Source organism: Mobula birostris, chromosome 21 (assembly GCF_030028105.1).
Source record: "Mobula birostris isolate sMobBir1 chromosome 21, sMobBir1.hap1, whole genome shotgun sequence".
NCBI lineage: Eukaryota > Metazoa > Chordata > Chondrichthyes > Myliobatiformes > Myliobatidae > Mobula > Mobula birostris.
Genome location: NC_092390.1, coordinates 18560669 through 18579477, shown reverse-complemented (window position 1 = coordinate 18579477; position 18809 = coordinate 18560669). Strand labels below are relative to the sequence as shown.

The 18809-nt window shown below is 48.3% G+C and overlaps 1 protein-coding gene across 2 annotated transcripts in view; it reads right to left on the bottom strand.

The window, feature by feature from the left end:
* The window catches only part of LOC140185638 (STE20-like serine/threonine-protein kinase), a 128384-nt gene that overhangs the window by 34785 nt on the left and 74790 nt on the right, over positions 1-18809 (bottom strand). For both annotated transcript variants that reach the window (XM_072239076.1, XM_072239077.1), the window contains exons 8-10: positions 10679-10810; positions 5942-7138; positions 3089-3219 (exon numbers count right to left, since the gene is read on the bottom strand). In XM_072239076.1, coding sequence (XP_072095177.1) covers positions 3089-3219; positions 5942-7138; positions 10679-10810 — 1460 coding nt within the window. The remainder of the gene's footprint in view (positions 1-3088; positions 3220-5941; positions 7139-10678; positions 10811-18809) is intronic.

The following is an 18809-nucleotide window of genomic DNA, read 5'->3' as shown; positions in this document are numbered from 1 at the left end:
GACGGTCAGGGGGACGTCAGTGAGGGGTGCTGACAGTCGGAGGGAGGTCAGTGAGGGGTGCTGAGGGTCAGAGGGAGGTCAGTGAGGGGCGCTGACGGTCAGGGGGACGTCCGTGAGGGGCGCTGACGGTCAGGGGGACGTCCGTGAGGGGCGCTGACGGTCAGGGGGAGGTCAGTGAGGGGCGCTGACGGTCAGGGGGAGGTCAGTGAGGGGCGCTGAGGGTCAGGGGGGACGTCAGTGAGGGGCGCTGACAGTCGGGGGGACGTCAGTGAGGGGCGCTGACGGTCGGAGGGAGGTCAGTGAGGGGCGCTGACGGTCAGGGGGAGGTCAGTGAGGGGCGCTGACGGTCAGGGGGAGGTCAGTGAGGGGCGCTGACGGTCGGAGGGAGGTCAGTGAGGGGCGCTGACGGTCAGGGGGAGGTCAGTGAGGGGCGCTGACGGTCAGGGGGACGACAGTGAGGGGCGCTGAGGGTCAGAGGGAGGTCAGTGAGGGGCGCTGACGGTCAGGGGACGTCAGTGAGGGGCGCTGACGGTCAGGGGGACGACAGTGAGGGGCGCTGACGGTCAGGGGGAGGTCAGTGAGGGGTGCTGACGGTCGGAGGGAGGTCAATGAGGGGCGCTGACGGTCGGGGGGACGACAGTGAGGGGCGCTGACGGTCAGGGGGAGGTCAGTGAGGGGCGCTGACGGTCAGGGGACGTCAGTGAGGGGTGCTGACGGTCGGGGGACGCCAGTGAGGGGTGCTGAGGGTCGGAGGGACGTCAGTGAGGGGTGCTGACGGTTGGGGGACATCAGTGAGGGGTGCTGAGAGTCAGAGGGAGGTCAGTGAGGGGCGCTGACGGTCAGGGGGACGTCCGTGAGGGGTGCTGACGGTCAGGGGGACGTCCGTGAGGGGCGCTGACGTTGGGGGACGCCAGTGAGGGGTGCTGAGGGTCAGGGGGGGACGTCAGTGAGGGGTGCTGAGGGTCAGGGGGATGTCAGTGAGGGGTGCTGAGGGTCAGAGGGAGGTCAGTGAGAGGCGCTGATGGTCAGGGGACGTCAGTGAGGGGTGCTGGGGGTCGGAGGGATGTCAGTGAGGAGTGCTGACGGTCAGTGGAATGTTAGTGAGGGGCGCTGACGGTCAGGGGACGTCAGTGAGGGGTGCTGAGGGTCAGTGGGGACGTCAGTGAGGGGTGCTGACGGTCGGAGGGAGGTCAGTGAGGGGTGCTGAGGGTCAGAGGGAGGTCAGTGAGGGGCGCTGACGGTCAGGGGGACGTCCGTGAGGGGCGCTGACGGTCAGGGGGAGGTCAGTGAGGGGCGCTGACGGTCAGGGGGACGTCAATGAGGGGTGCTGATGGTCGGGGGGATGTCAGTGAGGGGTGCTGACAGTCGGAGGGACGTCAGTGAGGGGTGCTGACGGTCAGGGGGACGTCAGTGAGGGGTGCTGACAGTCGGAGGGAGGTCAGTGAGGGGTGCTGAGGGTCAGAGGGAGGTCAGTGAGGGGCGCTGACGGTCAGGGGGACGTCCGTGAGGGGCGCTGACGGTCAGGGGGACGTCCGTGAGGGGCGCTGACGGTCAGGGGGAGGTCAGTGAGGGGCGCTGACGGTCAGGGGGAGGTCAGTGAGGGGCGCTGAGGGTCAGGGGGGACGTCAGTGAGGGGCGCTGACAGTCGGGGGGACGTCAGTGAGGGGCGCTGACGGTCGGAGGGAGGTCAGTGAGGGGCGCTGACGGTCAGGGGGAGGTCAGTGAGGGGCGCTGACGGTCAGGGGGAGGTCAGTGAGGGGCGCTGACGGTCGGAGGGAGGTCAGTGAGGGGCGCTGACGGTCAGGGGGAGGTCAGTGAGGGGCGCTGACGGTCAGGGGGACGACAGTGAGGGGCGCTGAGGGTCAGAGGGAGGTCAGTGAGGGGCGCTGACGGTCAGGGGACGTCAGTGAGGGGCGCTGACGGTCAGGGGGACGACAGTGAGGGGCGCTGACGGTCAGGGGGAGGTCAGTGAGGGGTGCTGACGGTCGGGGGGACGACAGTGAGGGGCGCTGACGGTCAGGGGGAGGTCAGTGAGGGGCGCTGACGGTCAGGGGACGTCAGTGAAGGGCGCTGACGGTCAGGGGACGTCAGTGAGGGGCGCTGACGGTCGGAGGGATGTCAGTGAGGGGCGCTGACGGTCAGGGGGAGGTCAGTGAGGGGTGCTGACGGTCGGAGGGAGGTCAGTGAGGGGCGCTGACGGTCAGGGGACGTCAGTGAGGGGCGCTGACGGTCAGGGGGACGTCAGTGAGGGGCGCTGACGGTCAGGGGGACGTCAGTGAGGGGCGCTGACGGTCAGGGGGACGTCAGTGAGGGGTGCTGACGGTCGGAGGGAGGTCAGTGAGGGGTGCTGACGGTCGGAGGGAGGTCAATGAGGGGTGCTGAAGGTCAGTGAGGTGCGCCGATGGTCAGAAAGATATCGATGAGATGAGCTGACAGTCAAAGGGACCAGTGAGGGGTGGTGTCAGTCAGGCAACATCCCTTCAACACAGAGAAATAATGACAACTCAAACCAATTTGCTGTATAGGTCTTTGTGTGAGATGGTGAGTTACTCGGCAAAGGTGGGACTCCCCTTGGGAGAGAATGAATGGGAGTGTGGAAATAGATAATTAATGTTTGGACTGCATAGTAGTGTAGTGGCTAGGATAATGCCAATGCAACCCGGCGACCTGAGTTTAATTCCCGCCACTGTCTGTATGGAGTTTGTACATTCTCCCGTGACCATGTGGGTTTTGTTGAGTGTTCTGATTTCATCTCACCTCCCAAAGACATATAGGTTCGTAGGTTAATTGGTCACATGGACTTAATTCGTGTGGCGAGGGCCGTTGAGCTGGTCGGCTTGTTACTGTGTTGTATCTCTATAGAAAAATAAATAAACTTCTTTTGGGCTGTCTACAGGGAGATGCAACATACTGACATCAGTGGAAATGGATAAAAATTACACCAAATCCAATCTCGGCTGACTACCGCTGATCCAGAAAGCATTTCTGTCCGATTACCAAACCCTCTGCGAGTGCTGCTTAAGACATTTTACCATTTGGTACACTACAATCACTGCCGAAGAAAACTGACCCACAATCTGTCACTCACCTGAGGTACCTCATTTCTTCATTGTTTTTGTCATTGTCCGTCACAATTTTAGATGTTGTCACTTTGACCTCCACACCATCAACCATAAACTTCCGAGTCTTCTTCAGTGTCTTCTTCTGCTGCCTCATTTCCTGACAATATCACACAGAGAGAAGAACATGGGTGTGTGTGCGTGAAGCAGCCCTGTTTCTGTTGTAGTTGTACACCATTGTTACAGCCTCATCCCTTTCATTACCACCCCATCCCCTTCGTTACCACCCATCCACCTGCGTTGCCACTTTCAGGGAGTTATGTACTTCTACACCAAGACCCCTCTGTATGTTAGTGCTCCGATGGGTCCTGCCATTCACTGGATATTTTCTTTTCATTCTACTTCCCAAAATACAAGCTGATAACTCGTCCATTTGCCATTTCCCTGCCTAAATTTCTAACTGGTCGGTATCCTTCCTCACTCTTCCACAGCTCCACCAATTTTCTGGTCGAGTGCAAACTTACTAATCAGACCACCTAGATTTTCTTCCAAATCATCAATATAGACACAGAGTCCCAAGCATTGATTCTTGCAAAACACCACCAGTCGCAGACGCCGAGAGAGAAGCGCCCACCCCCCACACTGTCTTCTACGACCAAGCCAACTCACCATCTCATCATGAATCTCATTAATCTTCTGGACCAGTCTGCCAAATGTCTAAAAGTTGAGGTCTCCCCTCCATGGACTCTGTCTACACTTCTCACTGCCTCAGTCAAGCAGTCAGCAAACCAAATATCCTACCCACCCCAGATATTCTCTCCCCTCCCATTCGGAAGGTGATACCTAAGCCTGAAAGCACTTACCATCATTCAATAGACTATATAACAACAAGAAAGAAGCTGAATTTGAGCTGATCCCAAATACAATAAGATGGTCTCTTGACCCAAAATCTACAGTACCGTGCAAAGGTCTTAGGCAGCTAGAGTTTTTATATGGTTTCAGTTGGTATGGTTTCCACAGAGCCCTCATCTCAACATCATTCAAGCCTGTCTGTTTTTACCTGGAGAGATAGAAGCAAGCGAGACAGCCAAAGTCTGCAGAAAAACTGTGGCAAGTTCTCTAATTATGCTTGGAACAACCTACCAGCCGATTTTCTTACAGAACTGCATGAGTGTACCTAAGAGAATTGATGCAGTCTTAAAGGCAAAGGGTGGTCACAAGTATTGATTTGATTTAGTTCTTTTTTTACTGCCTATTGCTCGTTATAGTAATTTTTTTGATATTTAGAAACTTTTGGTTATTTTTGAAAACATCTTCACTTTACATACTTCTTTTTTAACATGTGCCTAAGACTTTTGCATAGTGCTGTACATTATTATGGCCTTGCACCTATTATCTGCCTGCTCTGCACTTTCTCTGCAGCCGTAAAACTTTATTCTGCACTCTGTCATTGTTTTCCCTCCTACTACTTCAATGCACTGCTTAATGAAATTTAAAGCTTGCAAAACAAAGTTATTCACTATACCGTCATACACATGACAATAATAAATCAATTAACCAAACTACATCATCGTGGTGTTAACCAATTGGTGAGTATTTCTTGGAGTTAATGCTGATCACTAACATTGCCTGTCTGAGGTGAGCCTTCATATACCTTTACCCTTCTTTTTGAGATTCCCATGTGCTCAGAGGATGTCAACAGGAATGAGAGTTCAATGTCACACAGTTTACTCCAGCAAGAGCTTGACCCACACTGATCTGAATCAGGACTGGTCTGCTCACTGACAGACAGTCACATGTCTCACAGGCAGATTGCCATACAACTCCGTGCAAAACAAACCCCAGGCAGACTGTCCAGAGCTCTGATCCCAGTCACCGTATTCACAGGTGGTTTTGCAGGTTTCCCTTGCAAAGCAAGTGGGCAGTAATACCAAGAAAAATTTCATGGAGAAAGAGGAGTGGCTCCAGGTTTGTAGGACCAGACCTGAGTCACACAAGAGAAAGATATCTAGAGTTTGTGTTGGTTTTAGAGAACCTCAAAACAGCAATGAACATAGCTGGTTACTCTCAAAGTCAAAGGGACCTTCAGCTGCACTACTGGGCTCTCAGAAGTGCGTGCGTGCGTACACGCACACACACACACGCACGCACGCACATGCACGCACACACACACGCACACCCTTCCACTTGCATAAGGAAGTTACCTCCTGCATGCATTGCCCCTGCAGAAACTGCAAAAGTTTCCCCGTCTGCCTTGGCAGCTCTGTTCCCATCACTATACAATGCACCTGTCCCTCCCAATGGGCTGCAATGCAACCCATCAAGTGTAACTTCCCCAAGTCAGAGCTGTCAGGGAAGGTGAGACCAGGACAAGAAATCTAACTGCTAACACCTGCAGTTCCTACAACACAGCGGCATTTTACATGGGAGTGTGCAAGTGCTGCTTTTGAACTGATATCAATTGCCAGCTTAGGATTTAAAAAAAGTTTCCACAAACATTAGGGATATTGCTGGCTAAATTAAAGCTGGAAAATTGGTATACTAGAATTCCAAGCACAGACATTCTGCCATCTAGTGGAGTGATAACCAATAAATGAGCAGACAAGCAGTATAAAATGGTCCCACAGATACAAGAGATTCTGAAGATGATGGAAATTTTGAGCAACACACACAAAATGCAGGAAGAAACCAACAGCTGACTTTTCATTTTGAGACTCTTCACCAATACTGGAAAGAAACTACCCCTTCACTTCCAGTCCTGATCAAGGGTCTCGGTCTGAAATATTAACAATTTATTCCTCTCCATCAATGCTACATGACTTCCTGAGTTCCTCCATTTTATGTGTGTTGTTCATCATTGTCCCCACAGGGGGAGCTGTTACCTGCAGCGATATTGATCCACTTTCTTTATTGCGAGACAAGAAGGTGGATATGGACAGATTCAGATCGATACTGCTGCTGTCAGCCATCGAACCGCTGCCAGAGTCTGCATCTTTCTCCTTTTCTTTACTCATGCTCTTCGATTGAGGAACAGGCTCTAAATTTTCTTTCTTCACCTCTACAGTGTCAGTGATTTCAGAGGTGGTTTCTGGCTTTGAGTCCATCTGGCTCACACTCTCAGTTTCCTTCACACTGGATTCAACAACAGTCTGTGCCTCATTTAATTCCCCACTTGGCCCTCCTTCCGCTGTGGAAGGCCTGATTTCATGTTGGAGCTTGGCCTCAACACCCGTATCAGATGTGTCCTCTGGTTTTACATGATTCTCAGTTACAGCCTGCTTCAGGGGAACTCCTGCAGCACCCAACAAGTCTGTGGATGGCTCCTCTTGCTTTCTTTCTTCACCCGTAACAGCTGGAACACTGACAGTCTGCTCGACTGCCTTCTGGCCCTCGTCTCCAGCACTCACTTCTGGGGCAGCTGCAGCATTCACAGCCTGCTCTGCTTCTTTCTGGCCCCCATCTCCAGCACTCATTTCCAGGTCTGCTGAAACTTCACTCTCTTTCGGTTTCAGGCTAACATCTTCCACCTTGGTGGAATCTTCTTCCTTGGCCACTTCGCCGGCCTGCTCTGCCAGTTTAGCCTTGGCTACTTCATCCCCTTTCTCAGCGTCTCCCTCAACCACTCCCACTTTCTTTTCCACTCCGTCTTCCTTTCCTCCTTCCAGCTTAGTGTCCTTTTCCTCTTGTGGCTCTCTAACATTCTCAGATGCCTCACTTTCCTTTGGAGTCTCTTCAGTGCTACTCTCAGCCACTGGGACCTCTGCGCTGGGCTCCTCGATCTTAGACTTTTCCTCAGGTGCGGCAGGCTCCAGGTTCTCGCTGCCTGCTTGTAGCTCTTCATTGCTGGCATCAGAAACATTATTCTCCATCATCCTGTCACTCTCGGGCTTCTCACTTTCGCTGGTGCCAATCCCCTCATCTGACAGCTTGTCGCTGCTCTTGTCTGTGTTTTCCTCCATGGTCTCAGTCTCCATCTTCTCAGAGACAGACTCGAGGATGGACGGAGACTGGGAGAGTTTCTCATCCTCAGAACTGGCTGTGCTGATGTCCGAGGCGGCACGCTTATGTCCCGGCAGAGCCTGGAGAGAAACAACAACATAATTACATTACTGCCTCACTCCACACTATCTCAATATAACATACCTAGTTCACAGTAATCATTCAGGCAGCATAGAGTTTAGTCTAACGCCTTACAGCACCAGTGACCTGGGTTCAAATCCACCGCTGTCTGTAAGGAGTTTGCATGTTCTCCTGAACATGCGGATTGCCCCTGGGTGCTCTGATTTATTTCCTTCCACGTTCCAAAGACGTAGGTTAATTGGTCACGTAGGTGTAATTAGGTGGTGCGGGCTCACTGTGCTAGAATGGTCTGTAACAGTTCTGTTAAATAAATAGATAGGTAGCTAGCAACACTTCACTTGTGAGTCTGTTGGGGTCATCAATTGCATCTGGTGCTCCCGGTACGGCCTCCTCTACATCAGTGAAACCCGATGCAGATTGGGAGACCGCTTCATCGAGCACCTCCGCTCCGTCCGCCAAAACAGACAGGATCTCCCAGTAGCCACCCACTTCAACTCTGCTTCCCACTTCCATTCAGATATGTCCATACATAGCCTCCTCTACTGCCATGATGAGGCTAAACTCAGGTTGTTGGAGCAACACCTCATATACCGTCTAGGTAGTCTCCAGCCCCTTGGTATGAACACAGAATTCTCCAACTTCTGGTAATTCCCTCCCCCTCCCTTCCTCTATCCCTATGTCACTCTGCCCCCTCCCCCAGCTGCCTAACACCTCCCTCATGGTCCTGCCTCCTTCTACTACCCATTGTGTTTTCCCCTATTCTTTCTTCACCTTTCCTGCCTATCATCTCCCTGCCTCCCTTCCCCCACCCCTTTATCTTTCCCCTTACTGGTTTTTCACTTGGAACCTACCAGCCTTCTCCTTCCCACCCTCCCCCACCTTCTTTATAGGGCCTCTGCCCCTTCCCTCTTCAGTCCTGACGAAGGGTTCCAGCCCGAAACGTCGACTCATCGTTTCCACGGATGCTGCCCGACCTGCTGAGTTCCTCCAGCGTGTTGTGAGTGTAGATAGGTAGGTAGATAGATGGATAAATTCAAATATACAGTCTTACAGGAAGAAGACAAACAGCAAATCCCACAGTACCTGCTCAATACTTGGGGAATGAGAAACCATGTGTGGTGGGTAAATAAGCTGGTGATAGAGACACGAGGCACTGGTGTCCTGACCAGCACTGGTGAATTGATTTGTCCCAGCAGCACACCGCAGATCTCCACCATGGAGTCACAGAGCAGGATAACAGGCCCTTCGACTTATTGAGTTGGCACCGACCAACAACCACCCAATTACGTTGATCCTACGTTAACCACATTTCCCCGCACATTCTCCTAGATTCCATCACTCACACCAGAGCAGCTTACAGCAGCCATTTAATCTGCTAAGCCGCACATCTTTGGGATGTGGTAGATAACCGAAGCTCCTGGAAAAATCCATGTGGTTATGGAAAAGGTGCAAACTTGGTGACAAGTGCAAGTGCTGATCTCCATACTTGATTCACTATGCATCACACCATTCTGGTCCTAGTGATGGACCACGTCTATTCCCTGGAGAAGTGTCTGGATATGATTCCACTTCTCTGATGCACACAGTTTCTGAATCTCAGTCAAGCTACAGAAAATGTGCCTCCATAGAACACTATGCCTTCTATTGGCTCTCACATACTACAGCAACACATCACCTGCCATGTCATACCTGTCTTAAAATAATTACTTAATTTAATAAATTTATTTAAATGTTTTTGCTCTCCTTTCCAAAATCGCCCTCTAATTGCACCTGGATTGTGAGTGCAATATCCATAAAGTTAGAGAGGGGCCAGAAAACATTCACAAGACTGTTGCCTGGACTGGGGGCTTGAGTTGTAAGGAGAGACTGGAAAGGCTGCAGCAAAGGAGGCAGAGAGGTGACCGTATAGCAGTTTATAAAATGATGAGGAGCATAGATAGGGTGGATAGACACAAACTTTTTCCCAGGGTAGGAGAGTCTAAAACCAGAGGGAATAGGTTTAGGATGGGGGGGAAAGATTTAACGAGGATTTGAGGGCCAAGGTTCTCCACACAGAAGGTGGTGGGTAATGGAACCAGCTGCCAGAGGAAGTGGTTGAGGCAGTTACAATTACAATTAAAAGAGATTTGGACAGGCACAGCAAAGATGTGGGCCCAACAAGGATAAAATGGATTAGCACGAATTGTTTTCTTGTTTAAAATCGTCAAATCGGGCCGAAGAGCCTGCTTCTGTGAATCTACCACTCTGTGAATCTACTTTCTCTTTCAGAATGCAACCTCTCTGTAGTGACACCAAGGATTGCCTCGGATCAGAATTCTCCTGGATCATAGTTTGGGCTTCCCAACCTGAACACACATCAACTTGTCACAGTGTTCCATGAGCCTCTGAGTTAGCCGATTGTTTTGGAACGAAGACAGTGGGAAAGAGAGGGAGGTAGAGACGTAGGAACTATAGGATGCTCTTCACAGCTAAGGAGTGGAATCAGATTCAGATTTATTTATCACATGTACATGGGAACATACTGTGAGGTGCGTCATCTGCACTAACAACGAACCCAACCTAAGGATGTGCAGCCTGCTATTGTTGCTGCACATTTTGGTGCCGACATGGCGTGCTCACAATACTCGGCAGAACAAGGCAGGTAGAAAGAGAAGGTACAAAGCAGATTTATGAGGACATTGTCAGGTATAGTTGCGAGGGAAGGTTGGAAAAGGTAGGAAAATTCTTTCTTGGAAATGGAGGAGGCCAAGGAAAAACAATATTGAGGAGCCCAGCTGGAGTAAATACAATGAACTGAAGAAAAACAAAAACCAAGGGCCATTGACTCAGTGTAATGGATGAGGAAATGGAGGGGAGAATTTTTCACTCTGCAGGTGGTGGGTGGGGGCAGAGCCCCTCATCACGTGCATGGATATGTATGTGATGAGCTGTGACCCGCAGCGTTGAGGCACACAGCTGGAGGTGGGATTAACCTGGGTTATTATTTCTTGACTGACATAGACATGATGGTTAAATGGTCACCTTACATGTTAAAAATGTCATCAGTGCATCAATTTATAAAAGTTTAAAGCTCAGCTTTATTTGTCACACTTACATCGAAGCACACAGTGAAATACGTTGTTGGTGTCAACGACCAACACAGTCCGAGGATGTGCTGAGAACAGGCTGCAAGTGTTGTCATGCTTCTGATGCCAACATAGCATGCCCACAGCTTACTAATATTTACCATTCCCTATGACTTTGGGATGTGGGAGGAAACTGGGGCAACTGGGGGGAAATCTGTGCAGTCACAGAAAGAATGTACAAACCCCTTACCGACAGCAGCACAGTGGAACTCCAGTTGCTGGTGCTGTAAAACATTACGCTAAGCGCTACAACACCGTGTCCTCAGAGCACTCAGACACTTGACCAATGTGTGGATGGGTAGAAGGGTACATCAGCAAGTGTATATGGAGCTTACACCAGTGTTAGAGGGGCACACTGTGCTGAGAGAGGTTCTGCTACTCACCCAGCACTTTCCAAAAGGTTCTGCCACTCACCGCAGCACTTTCTGAGTCTTCTTCCTCTTCATCCTCCTTGCTCTCCTCAATCTCCTCCGTTACCTCTGCTTTCGCCTCTGCGATCAGCTCCCTCACTGGCTTATTGCTGTTGACATTCGCCACAAATGGATGCTACCAGGAAAGAGGGTCAGAGTTAAGACTGAACAGTCCAACACACACACACACACACACTTCATTGCTATTGCTGCCTGTGGCAGTGGAAAGGAAGTACACCACGCAGCCGCTGCCATGACAGTGCACTAGGAACAGCAGCACTTGGCACAGCGTTAAGCTGGAAAATACAGAGACATTAAGTCCGTGCAACATTTCCAGAGAAACGCTGCTACTTCAGATTCACATAGTGACATGAAACATGAGCGGAAAGAAAACAGCAGATCTGAAACTCAGTAGGCTGTGGGCTTTCAGCACCTGTAGGTTAACCCTTGTGCAGCAACATTCCCCAAAACGGGCCATAAATGGAGAATTCCTCCTCTTCTTCGGGCACTGATGTGTTTTTTGTACAACCTAGAAGTTTTTGTTTAAACTTTGCTAAAACAACTTCTATGTATATTGATAGCTCCCTTCTGAACAAAGAGGAGTCAGGAGCAGGTCACAGTGGCTCACCTTTGAACTCCTACATTCCTACACAAATCCCACTTTCTTTCATTCGCTTAACATGAAATATTTCTGCCTTATAGAAGCTCAGTGATGAGCCTCTACCTTTGACTTAAAGGCTGGGACTCCTGGTAGAGGTGTCCCAGCTGGTAAAAATATCATCCCTGCTTCTACCCGTCAACTCCCATCAGAATTATTAATGTTTCAACAAGATCATCTCTTATTCTTCTAAATTCAAAATAGTGCAGCCTAGCCACAGGTCAACGGCCCCTTCCAGCTGAATCCCAAGTGAATCATAGGTGTATCCTTCCTCAGTCAGATAGACCAGACCAGTCACAACAGGCCAGATGTAACCTTCCCAAGCCCTGTACAATTCCTTGTACAATAAAACATCTTCATGTGTGTATTCAAATACTCATGCAGAAATTACCTGGACTGCAGTACCCTTCCAAAGTGCTTGTGGGACCTGATTGTTACCTCTCAATGATACACCTGCAACGATTCCGAGATCCCTCCAAACACCAACACCTTTCAATCTCTTTTCCTCACTCTTCTCCCGTAGTGGCTAACATTACAATTTTAACATTATAGTCCATCAGCTGATCCTCGCACTCTCAGCCTGACTATATCAATTGAAGTCATTCTGCATCTTTCTCACAACCCACACTAGGAGCAAACTTTGTGCCGTGACCTTACCTGGGACACATTACACACAGTCACCTCATCCACATCACTCATGTAGCCCCACCAGCCATAACATTTGAAATGGATAATCACCCCCATCCTCTGCTTCGGTCTGTTGACAAATTCTCAATCCATGCTAGCACATTATCCCACCTGTCTGGTACCTTGTTGAAAGACTTCTGAAAGTACAATAAACCACATCCACTGCTTTTGAAGAGATTTCGTTTGTCCCTAAAACACTCAAAGAGCTTTACAGATGTACCGTAGAGAGCCTTCTGTCAGGCTGCATCACCCTCTGGTATGGGGGTGGTGGGGGGGGTGGGCGACTGCAAAGGATCAGAAGTTGTAAAATTAGACAGCGCCATCATGGCTACTAGCCTCCGTAGTATCCAAGATAGCTTCAAAGAGCAGTGTCTCAGAAAGGCAGTGTTCATTATTAGGAATCCTCATCATCCAGGACATGCCCTCTTCTCAATGTTACCATCTTGAAGGAGGTACAGAAGCCTGAAGGCACAAATTCAGTGATTCAGGAACAGCTTCTTCCCCTCTGCCATCTGACCTCTCAATGGACGTTCAACCCATGAATACAACACTTCTTAAAAAAAAATTATTTCTGTTTTTGCACTATTGTTAATTTAACAATTTATTTATTTGTTCTATATATATTTATCATGAATTGCATTGTACTGTTACTGTAAAGCTAACAGACCTCATGACATATGCCGGTGATATTAAACCTGACTCTGATTCTAATCCACCCATATGTACTCTGCCAGTCGCATCCTCAGACAGCTCTGCAGATTTGTCGAATTGACTTCCACTGCATTAATTTGACAGTTTACCCAATTTATTGTTTTCTGTAAGACCATAAGTCATAAGAGCAGAATTAGGCCTTTTGAACCATCGCATCTGCTCTGCCATTTTTGATCATGGCTAAATTATTTTTCCTCTCACTCATTCTCCTGCCACCTCCCCATAACCTTTGACACTCTTACTAGTTAAGTACATAGCAATCTCTACCTTTAAATATACCCAATGATGTAGCCTCTACAGCCGTCTGTGGCAATGAATTCCACAGATTCACCACCCTCTGGCTAAAGAAATTCCTCTCATCTCTGTTCTAAAGGGACGCCCTTCTATTCTGAGGCTGTGCTCTCTGGCCCTAGACGCTCCCATTCTCCATATGCACACTATCTGGTGCACTGTGCCCTCTTCTGGGACCAGAGGGCACAACTTCAGAAAAGAAGGATGTCCCTTTAGAACAGAGGTGAGAGGAATTTCTTCACATGGAGGTTGGTGAATCTGCGGAATTCATTGCCACAGATGTCTGTGGAGGCCAAGTTATTGGGTATATTTAAAGTGAAGATTAACAGGTTCTTGATTAGTTTGGTTGTCAAAGATTAATGGGAGAGGCAGGAGAATGGGAATTCAATTCAGCTATGATCGAATGGCAGAGCAGACTCGACGGGCTGAATGAACTAATTCTTCTCCTATGTCTTATGGTCTTAAATTGGCTTGGTGATAAGAAGCAGAGAGTGGTGGTAGAAAGAAGCTTTCCTAAATGGCAGCCTGTGACTAGGGACACACAACAGGGATCAGGAATTGGTGACTGGGGTGTCAGGGAGGGGTAGCACCTCTGATGGGGCTGGCAAATTATGCTGTCTTGGGAGTAGCTCATCCACCATTGGTCCCCACTTGGCACTCAGCTCTCACTTGTGGCTTCAAGCAGCCACACGCTGGTAAGCTACTTCAACAAGTGGGCCAAAGTAGGTGAGGATAACCAATGGGTCTCAAACCCTTAGTGAGTTTGGACTTGCCTACCCAAGCTAGCAAAGACTCGACTCAGCAGACTGTGCAGAGGTAATCACCAGTTTGGCTCAATGGGCAGGAGTGTGGACGCAGCAAGGCACTGTGGTGTGCTCAGAGTGTAACGAAGCACTAAAGATGTCATGGTCATCTACTTCATCTGACTCATCTCCAGCCGTCTTCACTCTGCCTTGCCACTGGATACAGATGGTCTCAGATGAGTGAGTGAGGTCGCCAATGCACAACTCTTCCTCATTTTAAACTGTCCTTGCGCATGTCACTTCTGTCATCCATCGTTCCCATCCCAAACTAACCTAAGTCCCGTGGTGACAGGCTAGCGATGAAACAGCAGGGGTGGATACACAGACAAGCATAGCTGAAAACCTACACAATTGGCAGATCTGGCCGTAGGGTTGTTATCCTATGGAGCAGTAGTGGCTTTCAGCAACCACCTGAGTGACTGAGCAGCCCTTTTCAGGAATGCACTGCTCACCTCCATGGTGAGGAAGGAGCTAAAAAAAGTGTCCTATGTATTGTCTGCTCCATTCTTTCTCTGGACAGTTTACCGTAGCTGCCAGGGACCCTATCACAGTGGTCAAAATATATCAAAGAGAAAATTATGGACTATTCCTCTCACTTCAGAGGAGAACATCTAATAGAGAGAGACTTAGTCCAATATAACATCAATATCGCAGCCCTGAGGGAGACCTGGCTTGCAGAAGAGGGCCAACTTTGTGAAAGGAGCACGGAATATACATTCTTTTGGATGGAAGAGGAAAGCAAGACCGATGTGAGGCTGGGGTTGGATTTACAGCAAAGATGGAGATTGCTAGCAAGCTTGTTGGACCTCCAAATGGTGTAAATGACTGACTCATGACCATGAAGCTCCCCTGTCGCACAGTAGGAAGCATGTCACCACCGTCAGCACTTACGCCCCAACCATGAACAACCCAGATGATGCCAAAGACAAGTTCTATGAAGAACTGCACTCAGTTAATGCCACATTCCTAAAGCAGAGAATCTCATCATCCTTGGTGACTTCAATGCAAGAAGAGGCTCTGACAACAGCTCCTGGGGTGGGGTCATTGGGAAATACTAGACAAATAATTAACTCCAGCAATCTCAGACCAGAAGTCTGATAAGGAGCTAGGTTTTAAGGAATGTTCTTATGGATGCACAGAGGCAGAGAGGCGAGAGTGCTTGGAGACCCATGAGCCAAAAAACAAGATACCAATGGGGAGCAATCATGCTCCAGAAGTCAGGGAGTGGGTGTATACCAGATGGAAGGCATGGACATATTTCAGAAGTGTGAAGACAAAGATGACTAAAATATTTTAAAGTAACACCTTGCTGGACTGGGAGACAAGACAGATCAAATGGAGGATGAGCGAGTTGGAGGAAGCACTCAGATCTGCAGCTGGATCTTCAACTTCCTCACAGACAGGACCCAGGCTGTAAAAATAAGGGACAGGCTCTCCTCTACAATCATTCTGAGCACCTGTCCTCCACAAGGCTGTGTACCCAGCCCCCTGCTGTACTCACTGTACACCCATGATTGTGTAGCCAAGTTTCCATCAAACTCAATATATAAGTTTGCTGATGACACAATTGTAGGCCGTATCTCAGGTAATGATAGGTTTGAGTACAGAGAGGAAATTAAGAACCTGGTGGCATGGTGCAAAGACAATAACCTATCCCTCAACGTCAGCAAGACGAAGGAATTGGTTGTTGACTTCAGAAGGAGTAGCGGACTGCATCAGTGGTGCGCAAGTGGAACAGGTCAAAAGCTTTAAGTTCCTCGGGGTCAATATCACAAACGACCTGACTTGGTCCAACCAAGCAGAGTCCACTGCCAAGAAGGCCCACCAGCGCCTTTACTTCCTGAGAAAACTAAAGAAATTTAGCCTGTCCCCTAAAACCCTCACTAGTTTTTATAGAGGCACCGTAGAAAGCATTCTTCTAGGGTGCATCACAACCTGGTATAGAAGTTGTCCTGTCCAAGACCGGAAAAAGCTGCAGAAGATCGTGAACACGGCGCAGCACATCACACAAACCAATCTTCCGTCCTTGAACTCACTTTACACCGCACGCTGTCAGAGCAGTGCTGCCAGGATAATCAAGGACACAACCCACCCAGCCAACACACTCTTCGTCCCTCTTCCCTCCGGGAGAAGGCTCAGGAGCTTGAAGACTCGCACAGCTAGATTTAGGAACAGCTTCTTTCCAATTGTGATAAGACTGCTGAACGGATCCTGACCCGGATCTGGGCCGTACCCTCCAAATATCTGGACCTGCCTCTCGGTTTTTTTGCACTACCTTACTTTCCATTTTTCTATTTTCTATTTATGATTTATAATTTAAATTTTTAATATTTACTATCGATTTGTAATCCAGGGAGCAGGAAGCGCAGAATCAAATATTGCTGTGATGATTGTACATTCTAGTATCAATTGTTTGGCGACAATAAAGTGTAAAGTAAAGTAAGCACCAAGAGTCACTCTGTACAAAACGCGCTGCAGACTCACACAACCAGGAGTTGACAAACTATGCAGTGAAACTCATACCAGTGTTAACGCAAGCAACATAACCCACAGGCTCTCAGCTGTACTCACAGATGTCAGGGGTGTTGGCCCAAAACAGCACAGCCCGATAGACATGAAGCTGTTATTTTCCCGATCACCTTCGAAGAAGTGAACAGACACAACTCAGAGCAGCTCCTTCTCCCTGCTGCTCAGCTGTTGGCCTCGAGCTCTAAATCTGCCCGCTCTGACGGGTTGCTCTGATATAGAAACCAGCTGCTGTACCAAATGAGTAAACTGACAGTTCCGCCATGGACCAGGGGACTGAACCTCCCAGCTACGCCTGCTACTCCTTGGGTAAGAGGACTGTTTATGACCAGGAAGCACAGTTCCACTCCAGCGTTAGAGCAGCTCAGTGATGGGAGAGCTTCTAGATGAGTGACAGGACATCAGTAGTGTTGTGTATTTATTAGTTCAGTTATTTTTGAGTAATCTTGTGTATATATCGGTTGATTAAGCATTCTTGTTCGTTTAATTATGGGTTAATTACAAACGTCATCACGCTACCACGTGATACATGAGTGTTTCTCTTTCAGTAAACTAGAAGATATAAACATATTTTTGGACTCCTCTCTTCTTTGAACTAATTTAACGTTTTGAAGTTACAAAACATAACATTGGCGATGTGATATTTTAAAAAGAACTCGAGATGGCTACCGACCTGTTAAGCGCAGCGAGACGTTTGAAATAAAACGCAGCGAGAGCATTGGCAATTTAAAAAGCACCCCAGCACGTGCAGACGGTCGAGTTTAAATCAAAAGTAGTCATGTTCTTCGGAAAGGAAGACACAACTGAATTTTTTAAGACAGTAAACAGAAGAATTCAAGGTTCATAAACTGTGAATTCCAGATGATAATAATAATTGAACAGAAAAAAATTTTGGTCAAACTGGCACCAGTGTACAACACTTGCAAGGTCAACATCTTCTGTATGGACCACAAAACTATTTATTTCACTTCTTTTATGTCTTTTACGTCTGTTTTCCGTCTTGAATGTGTTTCTGGAACTGCTGAAGCCTGTGATTTGCAGTGTGTAGATTGGGTGATCCAGCATTTTGCAGTCTCCGAGAGGATTCCGGGATACAGAGACAGTGAGCACTCACCTCGTGGCAAGGAGGCTGTGGGAAGCATGAGCCAATGTTCGACTCCATTTCATCAACTAAAGCGACAAGGAAGATTGAAACACCAAGGCGAATGTGGAAGGTGAGTGCAGGCTGCTTGCCTTTTGATCGCTGGTGGGATTGCTCTGCTGCTGGAGAGGGGAAACTGTGTGGCCTGCTGCTGTCCCCAGAGGTTTTACCAAGGTTTCTGTGTTTTGCATATGCATATGGATATGGATATGGTTTTGGACTATGGACTTTCTTTTCAGTCATAGTTTTTTTAATATTCTGTGTCAATGTTCCTGTTCTGTTCTGTTCATTTTTTTTGTGCAAGAGAGGAGAAATTTGGGGGTTGGATTGTGCTGCCGTTCTTTTCTTTCTTGGTTTCATGGCTATCTGGAGAAGAAGAACTTCAGAGTTGTATACTTTGATAATAAATGAACCTTTAACCCCTTGAAGTGCAATAAAGTACGACACATACGAAGTATGTTTCTTAGACAAAAATAAAAAGTCTGCACAGGACAGAGAAAATGCTAAAAAGTCAAGTTGCAGTTTCAAAAAGAGCACTAGTCTGCATGCTGTTGACGAAAAATCTGATATTGATGAGAGTGACATAGGATTGAGAATAACAGTGTGAAAATTAATAATAGATAAGCAATATGTTTATTCTGGAAGTGAACGGCAATAATTAAAATGGAAGTGGACGGTGGTTCAGCTGTTTCAGTCATTCCGCAAACCAGCATTTCAAAGATATCAAGCTGAAGCCTGCAGATATCCAACTAAGAACTTATACAGGAGAAAAGTTAACTCCTGTGGAAATGACATCCGTAACAGTGAAATACAACAACCAACAAGCCAAACTGAGCTTGAATGTGGTAAAAACAGAAGGACCAGCATTGTGGGGATGTGATTGGGTGAGACAACCTACAACTTGATTGGAAATCCATCCATCACTTGCATGCCAAATCCCCTGAAATAGAGCCAACTGAAAGAAAGGCACTGGATGTTGCCACTACTGTCTCCGCGCCGAACACAGTGAACGTTGCCCAACAAAGGACAAACAGTTGTTGGTGCCAACCTCTGTGCCTCCAGCCTCGGGTTGGAAAGCATATTGGACCCAGGAAGGCCATGCTACTCAGAGGAAGCATGGAAGTGACAAAAGCAGGGGTCTGACAACAATAGTTCTTGTAGGCAACGTATCTGAAGAAGCTTCTGATATGTTAATCAGGCAGTTACTCGCAAAATAGGGCTTCGTTTTAAGCTGGAAGAAAGTTCAAGAAGTTTCAGGAAAGCTGCAAGCATTCAGTTTTGTGAGTATAAAGATCGAGAATCTACTCTGTATGCATTA